The sequence below is a fragment of the Dicentrarchus labrax genome, unplaced genomic scaffold, assembly GCF_905237075.1.
Source record: "Dicentrarchus labrax unplaced genomic scaffold, dlabrax2021, whole genome shotgun sequence".
In the NCBI taxonomy this organism is placed as follows: Eukaryota; Metazoa; Chordata; class Actinopteri; family Moronidae; genus Dicentrarchus; species Dicentrarchus labrax.
Genome location: NW_026136706.1, coordinates 20,679,411 through 20,693,030, shown reverse-complemented (window position 1 = coordinate 20,693,030; position 13,620 = coordinate 20,679,411). Strand labels below are relative to the sequence as shown.

General features: G+C 39.4%; 2 protein-coding genes and 1 long non-coding RNA gene across 6 annotated transcripts in view; 1 reads left to right on the top strand and 2 right to left on the bottom strand.

Moving 5' to 3' along the window:
* Positions 1-754: 754 nt before the first annotated feature.
* LOC127365407 (uncharacterized) lies at positions 755-3,291 on the bottom strand. The gene is made up of 3 exons (XR_007885206.1): positions 2,953-3,291; positions 2,315-2,380; positions 755-1,626 (listed from the first exon to the last, which is right to left on the bottom strand). It is a non-coding gene; the product is annotated as an uncharacterized LOC127365407 (long non-coding RNA).
* Positions 3,292-3,426: 135 nt separating this feature from the next.
* klf5b (Kruppel-like factor 5b) lies at positions 3,427-8,007 on the top strand. The gene is made up of 4 exons (XM_051403438.1): positions 3,427-3,751; positions 4,525-5,446; positions 5,529-5,588; positions 5,973-8,007. Exons 1-4 carry the CDS (start codon positions 3,572-3,574, stop codon positions 6,149-6,151), a joined length of 1,341 nt encoding a protein of 446 aa, XP_051259398.1. The 5' UTR covers positions 3,427-3,571; the 3' UTR covers positions 6,152-8,007.
* A 1,424-nt stretch (positions 8,008-9,431) lies between these two features.
* klf12b (Kruppel-like factor 12b) overlaps positions 9,432-13,620 on the bottom strand; it is a 40,184-nt gene continuing 35,995 nt past the window's right edge. For all 4 annotated transcript variants that reach the window (XM_051403439.1, XM_051403441.1, XM_051403442.1 and 1 more), the window contains one exon: positions 9,432-13,620. In XM_051403439.1, coding sequence (XP_051259399.1) covers positions 13,439-13,620 — 182 coding nt within the window. In that variant the 3' untranslated portion in view covers positions 9,432-13,438.

The window sequence follows — 13,620 nt, the reverse complement described above, 5'->3', positions numbered from 1 at the left end:
GACAGTTTAAATGGCAGAGGTATGTTTGGAGTCAGGGTAATACTCTGGTGTCTTTATGAAAGGGCAACAGAGAGGATCAGATTAGAAGCTGAACAGCGAGAGTCTTTCAGTGCGGCTGTGCTATCATCTCTGTCTTCTTGTCCGTGCCTGTAGAGAGGTTAAATTAAATGGCTGTAATAAATGTTTTGGTCTTGCTGATGTGGTATGGCTGGCTATCAAACGAAAACACTGTGGAGAAACGGCATGGTGGAAGATCAGAGAGAGGAACAAATGGAGGGTGGGAGAACTATGTCAGCACATTACCAACATTAGAAACGGACTTGTTTTCACTTAAACCTCAATTATAATGGTGGCTCCAGAAACAATTATATTGATGAATGCTTTCTAAGTTACTGTAATTAAATTATTCCATTTAATTAACGAATTATATTGAATTTCTCCCCAGAGGACGGCATTAGCCTCATCTGCTGTTTTACAAACAGGAGTACTCTAATGTTGTGTGCTATGAAAATGATTACTAATGCCTAATGAAACTGTGTCAGATCAGATAAATGCTGTACAGAGTCAACAAGCCAAGCTTGTAACACAGCCAAACTTGAGACGAAATAATAAAGCCAAAGAAGAAATTATTGATTCTATTTTTTCAAGGGCAGGCTTTGTAAAGCTGACATCAAATAAATTACAATTCTGAGTGCCTACACTGGAGGTTTTAAAGAGAATATAGAAAGTCAAACAAAATAAGTATGAAGCGTCCTTGTATGAATACATATGCCAAGATTTTAATTTATAATGAAAATAATCAGTTTTCAAATTACCTTGTATGTGTCATCAAAAACACTTTCTTACAACAACAAAAAAGTCTTAGTAGCGCTTAATAAAAGTGTCAAATGATTGCATAAAAAATCCCCACATTTCTGTTTCCACTCGCTGGCTATATAAAGTAATTATACACAATATAAAAGTGGAATGCATTAACAGTGGTACTTTGATGGTTCAGTTGTACAAAGCGACAGTACATAAATGCACAAGTGAAGTTCCACTGCAGCTGACCATTGCCCTCTGGTGGGAGTGCCAAGCACCTGCTGCAAGACAGACTATATATAGAGCATTAGATTTGTTTGTATTTCTTGTGTTACACTGAATGCCATAACATTTAAGATTATTAAGAGACAAACAAAGATAGGATTGCTGCACATAAATAAACATGCTATTAGTCATAGTTCCACAAACAAAGCACAGCAAATAATCTGATCTGCATATTGAAAGTTATTTTGGCCTTTCAAAATAAAATAAAAAAACCACACACAGTGTGCTTACAGAAGCAATGTGCTACATGCGTTTATTGTCCCATCCCCTCTTGGCTTGGCCATATTAGTCCATGTGAGAGGAGAGAGGAGTTGTGATGCTGTAAGCACATACCGTGCATTCCCTCTCCTCCGCTGTGCAGTTGTTGGGCATATTGTGAGGTTTTAATACGGGGGATATGGAGGAGGGCTCGGCTCACATTCGCTGTACAGGAAGAGCCACGGCCAAGAATGACAGTTGCTCCTCTTGGAGCTGAGACATCCATGGATTTAGATTGCACTTTGAAAGGTCAGCAGCACATGACAGGCGATCAGTCAGCTCCTAATTGGATGATCAGCAGTCATTTGAATATTTTTCTGATTTTCTTTTTTTTTTTTTTTTTAACTGCATCATGAAAAATAGGAATATGTGAGCATTTTCTTGGTGGACACTCATTCTGATTATTTAAGTACTTTGTGTGGCATCCTTAACAACTTCATTACACAATCAAAATAAATTAAATAGGAACAAAACAATATCCGATAATATTAATAATGATAATAACTTTACAAAGTGCTTTACAGCAAAACAAAGATAACACAGTAACAGAGGGTTAAAGTAAATTAAGTAAATACGTCATTTAAGCAAAATTAGATCATAATTCAAACAAATAGAACAAATTTCAGTGAGTCAGGAGAAGGCCATAAGATTAAAAAAATGTTCTGAGGAAGGAAATATTTCACACTACTGAGAGGCCTTGTATCAGCAGCTTGTTTCAATATGTTTACGTTTCACGTATGACTCTTTCTAACCTCAGAGATACTAACATTTAAAACGTGTTCAGTCAAGCTTACAGTGGGTGCAGTTACAACATTTTAATAAGACGACAGAAACTGCCTGAAGAAAAACATGAATAGGAGTGGCAGTAAATGTCACATAAAAAAAAAATCCTTTTGCACACACTGATTTCTTTTCTTATATTGTAATGCGTCTAAGCCTTGTGTACGTCTGTGCCAACGTTGTGGCATACCTGTGTTTCCAGTTCCAGCATGTTGCACTGGCAAAATCATCGAACATGGTGCAATACCCCATACACCTGTGTGGGAAAAAAACAAAACCTTGTCAAGTGAGTTCTGTTTTCTTAAGCTGAAGTATAAAGCTGCTGTCACTGTGATCTCAAGAGGGCTGGAGGTTGGGTTACTGATTCTTTTGTCATTGCTGAGCCAGAAATTCAGAGTATAATCAAGGATGTAAATAACTAAAAAAAAAAAGGCAGAAAGCAACATGTCAAAGTTCCTACAAGGTCACAAGAAAAGGGTAAAAATAAGTACATGAATGCCACATTTGCAGTTTCATTGGTTCATTATAGGGCTAAGTCATGACAACTGCAGGCAGGTTCACTACGATCCATCACTGCTGAATCTAAGTATGACACACGGTGCATTTGAGTGAAATGCTGAGCTATTTTGATGGAAACATCCGCTGCCAGTATATGTGTGCAGGCTTCACTGCTGGCTCAGGAATGTTGGCATCAAGTATGCAGTCCTGACAGACAGCTGCACTGCAGTGGCGTTTTTAACATGCCAGACCAGGACCCAAGCGTGCTGGAGGCTCTGTAGAAAATCCGAAAACAGCATTAAAAAAAACTGAGAGGAAAATTGTACTAACTTGATTCAGTGTGGAGGCAGGTGAGACACTGATAACCCATCAGTGCAGGGGGGTCTTAAGAGGTCTAAAAATGCCTGAATCAACCTTAGTAATGACATTTCTAAACAATCTGGATTGAATTCAAGTTTTACTTTTCAAACCCAGCTCAGCATTTGACCCTCAAATCACAAGTCATATGAGAGTTAAAGAAGGCACTGTTGAACATGATCCTGGAGAATACTGCACTGATCACTGTCTCTCTACTCTCAAGTCTGTGGATAAACTGCTCAATTACTTGACACCGTTCACCTTCCTCAATTGCCTCTTTATCCCCCACGCGTTTAGTGTTATTTCCACCCTCAGCCATTTCACCTCATCACACAACCACAGTATTCATTACATTAGGCGTATCCTGATCGCCTGCTTGTCCTGTTTATTTTGTACAAGTTCAGCCCCGCCCTGCGGACGCGCTGATTCCACCGTCAGTTGCGTAATTTGACGAGCCAGCGCAAAAATAGGGAGAATGAACGTTTGACAGCTGGCTCTTTTTGCGCGCACAGATTGTTTCGAAACAAAAGAATACCTATGCTTAATTTATTTGTGAGAGATTTCGGATAGTTAGACAGTACCTCTTGCTTTTATGGCCGCTGCCGTGAGGAATAATGTTTGGGTTGCTCCGGGGCAGGACGCGCAGATTCTCCATAAAACCGCCACCGCGCCGCTGACAGCCGACGGTCGGAGAGGTGAAGATCATGGACAAGTGCTCTGTATCGCGAAGGATGCCATCCCGGGAACTTCCTCTTTTCATGATCATAATTTGGTAAGGGATTTTTTTTTGCTCCCTTCTTCTTCTTTTGCATCTACCTCAGAGCATCATACTGTTTACGGATACCTGCTGGTTTGACGTAGAGAGACTGTATGTTGCTGATCTGGCTGTTTTCATTTAAATATGTATGCCTAATATTGTTGGTAGGCCTGCATGTTTGTTTGCTACAATATTCACAGTCACACGTGACTGAAATTGGTCCGCACTGATGCTGACATTCACTGAGCAGAGGGTTTGAATCCCGAGCGGCCGGGCACGGCTGCCGGGATGTGAAACGTTGCACCCCCGCTCCAGCAAACTTGCGAGGAAAGAGACGCATGGCGCTGCAGAGCAACTGGATGTTCTAATTTCAGCCATGTATTTCCAAACAGCTTATGGCTAGAGCGCTTTCAGAAGGGCGTCTGCTGCTTGTAAAGGGGGGGTTGTAGTGGTGGTGGCGTCTTTTGATGTGGCAGTGTGTGTACACAAGTGCAGGCCCCAAATGTGTTCACAGCAATTAGTTTTGTTATTTTGTGATGCTTCAGTGTCAGTGGAGAGCAGTGGGGCATTCTGGTAGTGGTTTTCATTCAGCAGCAGGTCTTTTTTGGGGGGCATTGGAATCAGTGTTTTACTACTGAGGCGTTCAGGGTCCCTGATAAATCCAATGCTGGATGTGCATCTATCTTGCTGCTTTTGCAATGTCAGCGATCATGCACCCATGAGTCTGAATCAATTAGCTATTATAAACAGACACAACTTTACCTTTTCCTTCTCTTTTTGTCTTCCAGGGTAAATCAGACATGGACAGCTACCTGTCTATGCACCCGCAGGACGTAGTAAACTCCAAAATGTTGTGCAGGGACAGCGCTCTGATGCTAGAGCCGCCTTTCACCGAAGACTTCGCCTCTCCTTACAGCGTCAACATGAGCCTGCTCCTTCCTGACGTCACATACCTGCACCCCGGTCTCTGCAGGACTATGAGACAGATCAAAACAGAGCCGTCACACTCTCTGATGCACCCCACCTGTCAGGGCAACGGAGCGCCACCAGCACTCCCAGAATACCCAGGTGTTTTCGGTGCATCCGATACTGCCAGTGGTGGCTTTTTCATCAAGCAGGAAGTGCCAGATTTCCAGGATGTTCCCCTGTTCCAGCTTTTGAACTCTGACTTGGAGCAGCTTGTTCATGGTTCGCAGCTGAACTCCATCCCCATGGCCCCGTTAAGTCTTCCTATGGGGAACGTCCACGTAGGCCCAGCGCAGAATTCTGCCAAACCCACAAGCAGCCCTCAGAATGAATGTTTCCGACACTTCGGCCACCAGCAGAGACCAACCTATTTGCCACCTTCTCCGCCGAACTCTGAGCCCTCAAGTCCAGACAGGGGGAAGGAGCTCCTCCAAAATCTATCCCCACCTCCCTCCTATGAAGCCAGCATCGCCTCCAAGTTAACTTTTCAGACCCACAATCCCATTGATCCAGGGCAGACTTCTAGTGTAGCTCCAATCCAAAACCCAGACCAGCATTCCAATGTCAGATTAGTCCAAAGCCCAGGTCCTGTGCCAGTCCAGCGTCCGACCCTGACACCAGTTCAGACAACGCCAGGTGTCGGCCCGATGTCCCCAGTGTTGGGCCAGTCGGCTCTATTTAAGAACAACAGAAGGAATAATCCTGATCTGGAGAGACGGCGGATCCACCACTGTGATGTCCCAGGTGAGTGTTGTTTTTATTTTTAGGCCATGTCAAAGCGAGAGGACAGTATTGTGGTCTTAATGAGCTCTCTTTTTTTCTTTAGGGTGCAAGAAAGTGTACACCAAGTCTTCTCATTTAAAAGCCCATCTACGGACACACACAGGTAAAATGTTTTGAGTTGTTGTTATTTTGGGGTGAAAGTGGTGATGTTGCCACGCAGAAAAATGTACTTGGCATGCAGATGCATTCTGTCTGCTGACAGACCTGGCCCACATTTCACTGCTGTCAAATCACATAAACCCTGCAGCTCTCATAAAGGGGGCAGGGGAAAAGACAGGACATGCTGTGATTTATGGCTCACAGCCACTTGCGTAAGAAAAAGTATCAGATTTTTCATCATCAAAGCTCCTCATCATTTATCAGTAATTTGAGGTGTTTAGAAATGTTCCATACTTTTAAGAAATGTTACTGATGGAGAGCTGTGTATCCAAATGTGTGTTGTCTGTCTGCCATAGCTTAATTTTCTCATTTTTTTGTCTTTCTGAAGGAGAGAAGCCGTACCAGTGCTCCTGGGAGGGATGTGAGTGGCGTTTCGCCCGTTCTGATGAGCTGACTCGCCATTTTAGGAAACACACCGGGGCGAAGCCTTTCCAGTGCAGTGTGTGTAACCGCTGTTTCTCCCGCTCCGATCACCTGGCCCTGCACATGAAGAGACACCAGAGCTAGAAGCCCTCTTCTTGCAAATAAGTCAATTTTTTTTTCTTTTTCTCTCCAGTAAACATGGACTTTAAATATGGAACAACCAAACAAACAAATTAAAAACTATGGGCTATTCCACTCACTCCCCAGTGGAGATGTTCTTAGCAGTGCTGGCCCACAAGTATGTGTTTCTTTTATTGTAAAAAGATAAAATATTACCGTTGCCTTATTTTATTTCCACATGTATGTCCCAGTATTGGGGGACAGTTACAAAGGTGTAATTAGCCAAATAATGAAATAAAATTTAAACCTTTTTTAGCCTTTATTTTCACGGTCATATTTCCAGATTTTGTTTTACTGCAAAGTACCTAAAAAAAGGTCAAATATCAATATTTAACTTTCAAGTTCTTCTTTGTACAGATCACATGATGTCATTTATGGCCATTTATTTAATTAACCTAAATGACAAACTGCCATACTGTAAGTGCAGATATAGTGTTGCTATGAACTGGAAGGTCAAAGGATGTGTTGTTTTAGCCAGCAGGACAAAGTGTGTTTATGCGTAATATAGACAGTAACAGGAGTTAGTTGAAGTTAAAGTACGTGAACAAGTTGTGGATTTACTAAAAGATGCAGTAGGAGGAATAAATATTGGGATGAGCACTGTTTGCAAGCCACGTGGTGAGTGCGGTGCTTACAGCATGACTTTTACACTGCCAGATTTATAGGTTACTTCAGTTACAACAAAATCTATATTTACTCATAACCCTGAAATAAAAGGAAGATAATGGGGATTAATTATAGTCATTTAGACAGCGCTATGAATGTTCTATATTTATGCCCCTGTATTGTAACATAGATGTTAAATGTCTTTCAGGCAGGTGCAAAGATAAATCAAAACGGTGCATTTTCGATTTCAGGCCTTCTATGAATACCACATGATTTTATTTCATTTTAAAACGTTTAACTTATTTTGATTTGTCCCATGTTAACTTCAGCAATATCTCATTTGACACGTACGATGGCATAAGAGAAGCGCTCAAACAAAAATTTCGAGAAGCTTTGAGCACATGACATTTCAGCAGCAGGTCAGGGTTATTTTTCTTTCTCCTGGAAGTTGTTGTGATGGACGAATGGAGACTCGTTCATCCTGACTTTTGAACGGTATCTTATAACAGGATTACATTATCATATTACTGATGATTTGTCTTTATAAGTGGTTTCAAAGTGATGTATGTGAGCTTGAGATTTTTTTTCTAGATTTAGACTGAGCACCTGCCAGTCTGAACATCTGTGTAAGCTTTTGGTTTCTTTGACTACTATCCACGAATTCAAACACCTTTTGAAAGTGCCTTTAGCTGCTTTGTTTGGATAAAGCTGCTCCATTGGGACGATGTTCTTTTATCAGGTACTCTACTCTGCTAAAATGATTCTACCGCCTCCTCTCTCTCTCTATTTATGACCAAGTTTCTTTATAATTTGAGTCAGGTTAAACAAAATTGATTTTTAAAGTCTCTTTAATTTGTTATTGTGTATATATTTTGTATCTACTGTTTAAGGATACAATCCATTGATTGTTTTCAGGTGTATAAAGATTTTAAACTTTTTTTTAAATTGCAGAGACTGTTTATTTTTATTTGTAATTTTCTTTTTTGCAAAGTCTAAGAAGGATCAAATTATAGAATACTGTTACAGTGTACACTGTCATCACAGGCAAGATAGCAGCTCAGTAGAGTATGTGCCAGTGAATTGTTGCAATACTTTTAAAATATATATATACACACAAATATTTTGACATTTGTCATAGCTTAATAACATGAAGACGTAGTCTAAATTGATCAAATTTGTGAACCTCACAGTGCAAATAAAGGTTTTGTGTTGAATATGTTGACGTGTGATTTTTAAAATATTGTTAAATGCAAAACTTTTTTTTTTTTTACATTATCCATGTGTGTTTCATATACATTAGGCTTTTAAATCGTAGGTGACCACTATGTGGATCTTCTGTTAGTAAAAGTTTCTTACGCACACTAGAGGTCTATTATATCTGTTATATCCATCCACAGTTTGTTGTTAAAGGTCAACACAGGTTGTATTGATGTCGACTAGAGTTATTACAATGTTTGCATTTTGTATGAAAATAGCAGGGCTCTATTAAAAAGTTGTTGTTTTTTACACAGATGTAAAGTTGCAAGTTCAAAATGTTATAAATAGATTTATAGCGCTTTGAGTGGTCGGAAGACTTGAAAGGCGCTATACAAGTACAGGTCCATTTACCATTTAAAAGTATGTTCTGATTCTAAATGAAGGGGCACTGACAGACAGCCACTTGAAAAGAGGAAACAACAACTGAACATATTTATGTGCAAAATTTTCAATTTTAAATTCCAAATTGGTCCACAAATGTTATTCTTTCTTCACATCTCCCACTGTTAGATTGCCTTTATTGCTCATGTTATTCGTAGAGCAGCCACACATGCTTTGGCTTAAGTACTGAGTAATTATTCGGGAGCACACACCTAATGCACTTGTTTTTATTAACAATTCTAAGTAGTGAAAATAAAACAAGAATACTACACGGGAAATCTTGTTTTTAATTATTGGAAAGTGACATGAGTCATAGCAGAGGTGCTGCTGACAAAATGTGCCAAGAGAAGCTGTCTGAGCCTGTCCTTCTTCGCCAGGAGGATTCTTACAATATATCACTCTTATTTGCTTTTAGCTTCTTTGCTCTGTACTTTGCTTGTACAGTATAGCCCATAGGTTCTTGTGAGTGATAAATCACGCATGCGATATACTGCACACCGAGATGCTTTTGTGGAGTGGGAATTGAAACCTTGTTATTGTAATCATCTGAATCCTTTTGCTGGCAGACAGAAACATTCATCCAGATCCAGTTATAATGGAGTGCTGCACAGGATGTACTGGGCGTTTTCTTTTAAGTTCAACCTGTTCTCAGAAACTGTATTCACTACATGTTGTGTTAAAACACACCAGGTCTTTAAATATCACTCTCTGATGGTATTAGATAATAACAAAGTAACATTGTATTACACAGAGTTACACAATGTTTCACATTGATATTTAAATATGTGAGTGAGGTACTAAAGATTATATATATCAGATGTACTCTGTGTACAGGCTACTGTACTGTATATCACCTATAATTTAAAATGCCTTCCCTAATACCAAGATTAGGTTTCTGAATGCCAGAGAATGTGAGTACAGTGCTCAGATGTCTCCATGACATCGAAACCGCATACCATCCATCTCAGTCGTAGATAGCAACTAGCTCCATACCAGTGTGTTACATACAAAATGCAACTTTATTAACCTTCATGCCTCCATTCATATTGATATACATGTATATGTTTGAACTTATTTTTAATTTCACAGCTCCATCCATATGAAAAATACAGAGAAAAAGGCAAAACACTGACTGGATACTTAAACAACTCTTTGAGAAAAGAAAAGTGTAACAGAAAAAAAAAAGGACACCTGTTCTTGAAGATTTTGAAAAATATCAGGATTAAAAATTTCTTTTACAGATGTGGAATTCCATGAGCAGAATCTCCCTTTTTGAAGCAATGCTGAGCAATATCACATTTTTTTTTTTTTTTTTACGGTAAGAATGAAAAGATCTGAATATATTTACACTACACTCACTTTACATAAATACAGGAACAACGATTACTGTACGTAATATCAGCAAACTCGAAACAAAGGCATTGGCTTCACTACTTAAATTTTCAAAACCAGGAACTCAAAAGCAGATGTTACACAGAAAGTAAAATAGATATTGAACTGATAGAGAAGTGTAAGTTCAGTATTCATTAACAAAGGCGTCACTCTACAGCCGGAATCCCAGCCACAGCATTTTTGTCCCCCTGTGGGTAAGATTCCTCATTATCTTCCATGGAGTCACTATGTTGAGTTCATGTGATGAAGCTGAAACATCAAGAGGCCTTTGTAACTCAGTTTTGTTCCCCTTAGAGGAAGTGACTTATTGCAAGCAAAGTAATAACGCGAGCTATAAACAGCCTGTGAAAGTGTTATGGGTGGATGCTGCATTTGACACAATGGCATAAGGCTCAGTGCGAAAAGAAAGTGAAACATTAGAGGTCCGACTTGCATAATGTTGTCTGTGCTTTTTCCAAAATTGAAAATTTATTAATTTGAGCACACATGTTGAAATCTAAACTCTGCACAGAGCAGCTGATATTACAAGTTTGCAATATGAGGCACTATTCATTATTATTGCATAACTTTGACCCTGGTTACCGTTACAAAATTATGCTTTAAAATGAGGAAAGAGATGCTGAAGGGAAATATAATACACCCTGTCCTGTGGAGACACCATATTCAAGTCTAATTGAATTTAGCAAAAACTGGTGTATTAAGGCATGCAACGTCATATACTGAATATGAGAGTACACGTGTTGTTGATATGTGCTTGATCAATATAATTTCTTGTCCGGGTATAGCAAAATAGCAACACAGGGAATCAAGTACCTTAATACGGTCAATGTATATAAATAATTTGTTGATTATAGCAAACACTGGTTCAGCCTTGGGAATAAAAATGATTTGATCATGAACTTATTTAACCACAAACTAAAGAAAGCAAACTGTTATATAACATCACATATGATAATTTACATGATGAATACCATTAGCCCCATTTTACTGTATATCAAATTAGATAAATTACAGTCTCTGAAAAAGACTTTACATGTATAAATGTATTTCCTGCATCTACTAATCAAAAGCCCTATTTTTCCAATGTATATACAGGCTGTAGAACTTTGTAATAAGTTTTATCTTCACTATCACATATATTACAACATTTCAAAAGATCCTTTTTACAGAAGAAAAAAAAGTTATATGCAATGATGAAGTGCCCCTCAATAATAAAATGTTCTCATACATTATATGGATAATAAAATATGATGATTATTTGTTTATAAATTGACATCTGAAATAAAATAATATGAAAATCATACTAATAAACAAAACAAGGTGCTGATATGCTTTTGCCAAAATGATAATACAACTGGGCATAATGACATGTGCGCAAACAATATACATAAATAATAATTTCAATTACTCCGTTACATTGAGGGGGTGTCACATACATTGGGGTGCATGTATGGCGATTACCTCCTGGATTTGGCTACATTGCTGAGAGCGAGGAATGTAAATGTGCAGGTGTGTGTCTGTGTGTGTATGAGTGTATTGTTTTCAAGGTGCTATTATCAGAAAGGTTACCATTTCTTTTTACTGGCTCCGGTCCAATAAATGCATTTAGCAGCACTATCAAATAAAATGGGTTGGCCTGAAACTCTGAGTTTATGTCTGCAGGTCGTACACAGCATGGAGAGCATTGGAAATACCTACAAAAGTGTCTGTTATTATGACTGTAAAAATATACATTAATTGAATTTAGTAATCAAGAATAAGTAATGTTCTCCAAGAGATTTTTCTTTGCCAGTAACTGCCCATAAAGTGTAGTCTGACTGTACATACATAATGTATTCATGTATGTACATGTGTATGTATTTTTTATATATGTGCTATAAATGTATGCATAATGTGATTCCTCCATCTGTCAGCATTTTATATAGCCAAATTGCAGGTACATCAGATAATAATCTTAACAAATATCTGGTCTGAGGTGAGGATATTTCAAGTGAATGTCTCTATTTGAGACAAACAAAATAAAACAAAACGAAAAGATTCGGAGTAACGCACTGACTGCGACACGTCGGATTAGAGCCTTGTGCTGGAGCTACAAATCAATCAACAGAGGGAGTCGTGGTACAGAGTGAGGAGTTGGCCCAGTTAGAAACTTCTCCTCTGGTATTACTGACATCAGCAAACAGAACAAAGAGGAGGCTGACGTTCCTTCTCGTCACTTTGTTCTGTATGTATTGCTCTTCTGTATTGTACATCAGGTAACCACGCTATCCCTGTAACACTGCAGCCGATGTCAGTTTCAGCTTATGGTCAAGTGCTGCTGTGCAAAACCACAAGGCAAATTCCTTTCACTGTCAAACCCAGCTGAGAAGACAGAGCTGAATAATAAAAACAGATAGAACAAGACAGAATGAGAGCTAAGTCTGTAAGGTGCCACTATTTTTTTTTTTTTTCACATACTGGATATCTCCTCTGATTGTTTCAAAGTTCACTGTACATGAGGGGTTGTATTTTTCTGAGTCAAACATAAGCAATAAGCAGGCATAAAAAAAAAAAAAAGCAAGATTCAATAAAACAAAACGTTGTCATACTGAAAGTATATTTATCCTTTAAGATTGCACTTTACTGATTGCTAATCACAGCACAAAATCCACCAAAGATTTTTTTTTTTAAGAAAATGCTTTCAAGAGGCTCAACATAAAGAATAGCACTGATGAGATCCGGCCCTGTGAGCGGGTCATAAACGGTGTGTGTGCCTTTGCTGGTGCGATGATATGCATGTCCAGTTTTCATTGTTTGAAATAAAGCAATGAATATTGGAAAGAGTAATGACGTGTTGATGAGGTTGATCCATTCAGGTTGTGGCTATTTGAGTTCATTTCTTTTCTTGTTTGCTGGCTATGAGAAAAGTGAAAGTCCAGCCCTCTTTTAGCTTCTATATGGCATGCCTCGGATATGACAGCAGGCTCCAGCAGACAAAGGGAACCATGGTGAAATGGCTCTCTCTGCTGGTCACAAATCCGACTCACAGGGAGGCACGGTGCAACAATACTGCCTGTAACTCCAAATAGGCCCATGTCCTTTTCCTGTGATCAACTTCTTTTCTAATCACACAGGAAATCCATTCCATACAATGGGGTCTTTCACATTATGAATGCTGGAAAAGCAGCCATTTAAAACAATGATGAAAAGAAAGATACCAAAAAGAGACAGCTGCGATTGCATTATATATATGTTTTTGTCCAAATAAAGAGTGCGAGTTCATCTTAAAAATCAAAGTGAAACATTTACAAACAGTGCTGTAAAAGACAGTTCCCTATTATACTCCAAACAATGACAATAACAGATCCTGCCGTCCATTCCTTCCAACCCAAAGAGGATCCAGAAGTGACCCTGTTTTATGCTCCACAAGCTCTGTGGACCTTTCCATCTTCTCTCCTTACGACGGATGAGAGTGTGTGTGTTCGTGTGTGTCTATTGTGCGTGTGTGTGTGTGTGTGTGTGCGCGCATCCAGGCCAGCTGAAAAACATTCATAGGGAGATCCCGCTCCCCCGGCTGCCTGTGTGTGTGTCCCATTGATCTCTCTCTCTCTCTCTCTTTATCTCTCTCCGTCTGATTCACACCAGCATGTGTCTCCGTCGGTGCAGGGCCAAGTGGTCAGATCTGGAGAAGCTGCGGTCACAGTCTGCGCACTTGAAGGGCTTCACCCCCGTGTGTTTTCTGTAATGCCTCGTCAGCTCATCAGAGCGGGCAAACTTCCACGTGCAGCCGTCCCAGGTGCATTTGTATGGCTTTTCCC

Coding starts and splice junctions, on each gene's coding strand:
- klf5b (XM_051403438.1), top strand. CDS start 3,572: ATGGCCGCTGCCGTGAGGAATAATGTTTGGGTTGCTCCGGGGCAGGAC. Junction 5,447..5,528: donor CCACCACTGTGATGTCCCAG/GTGAGTGTTGTT, acceptor TTTTTTCTTTAG/GGTGCAAGAAAGTGTACACC. Junction 5,589..5,972: donor CCATCTACGGACACACACAG/GTAAAATGTTTT, acceptor GTCTTTCTGAAG/GAGAGAAGCCGTACCAGTGC.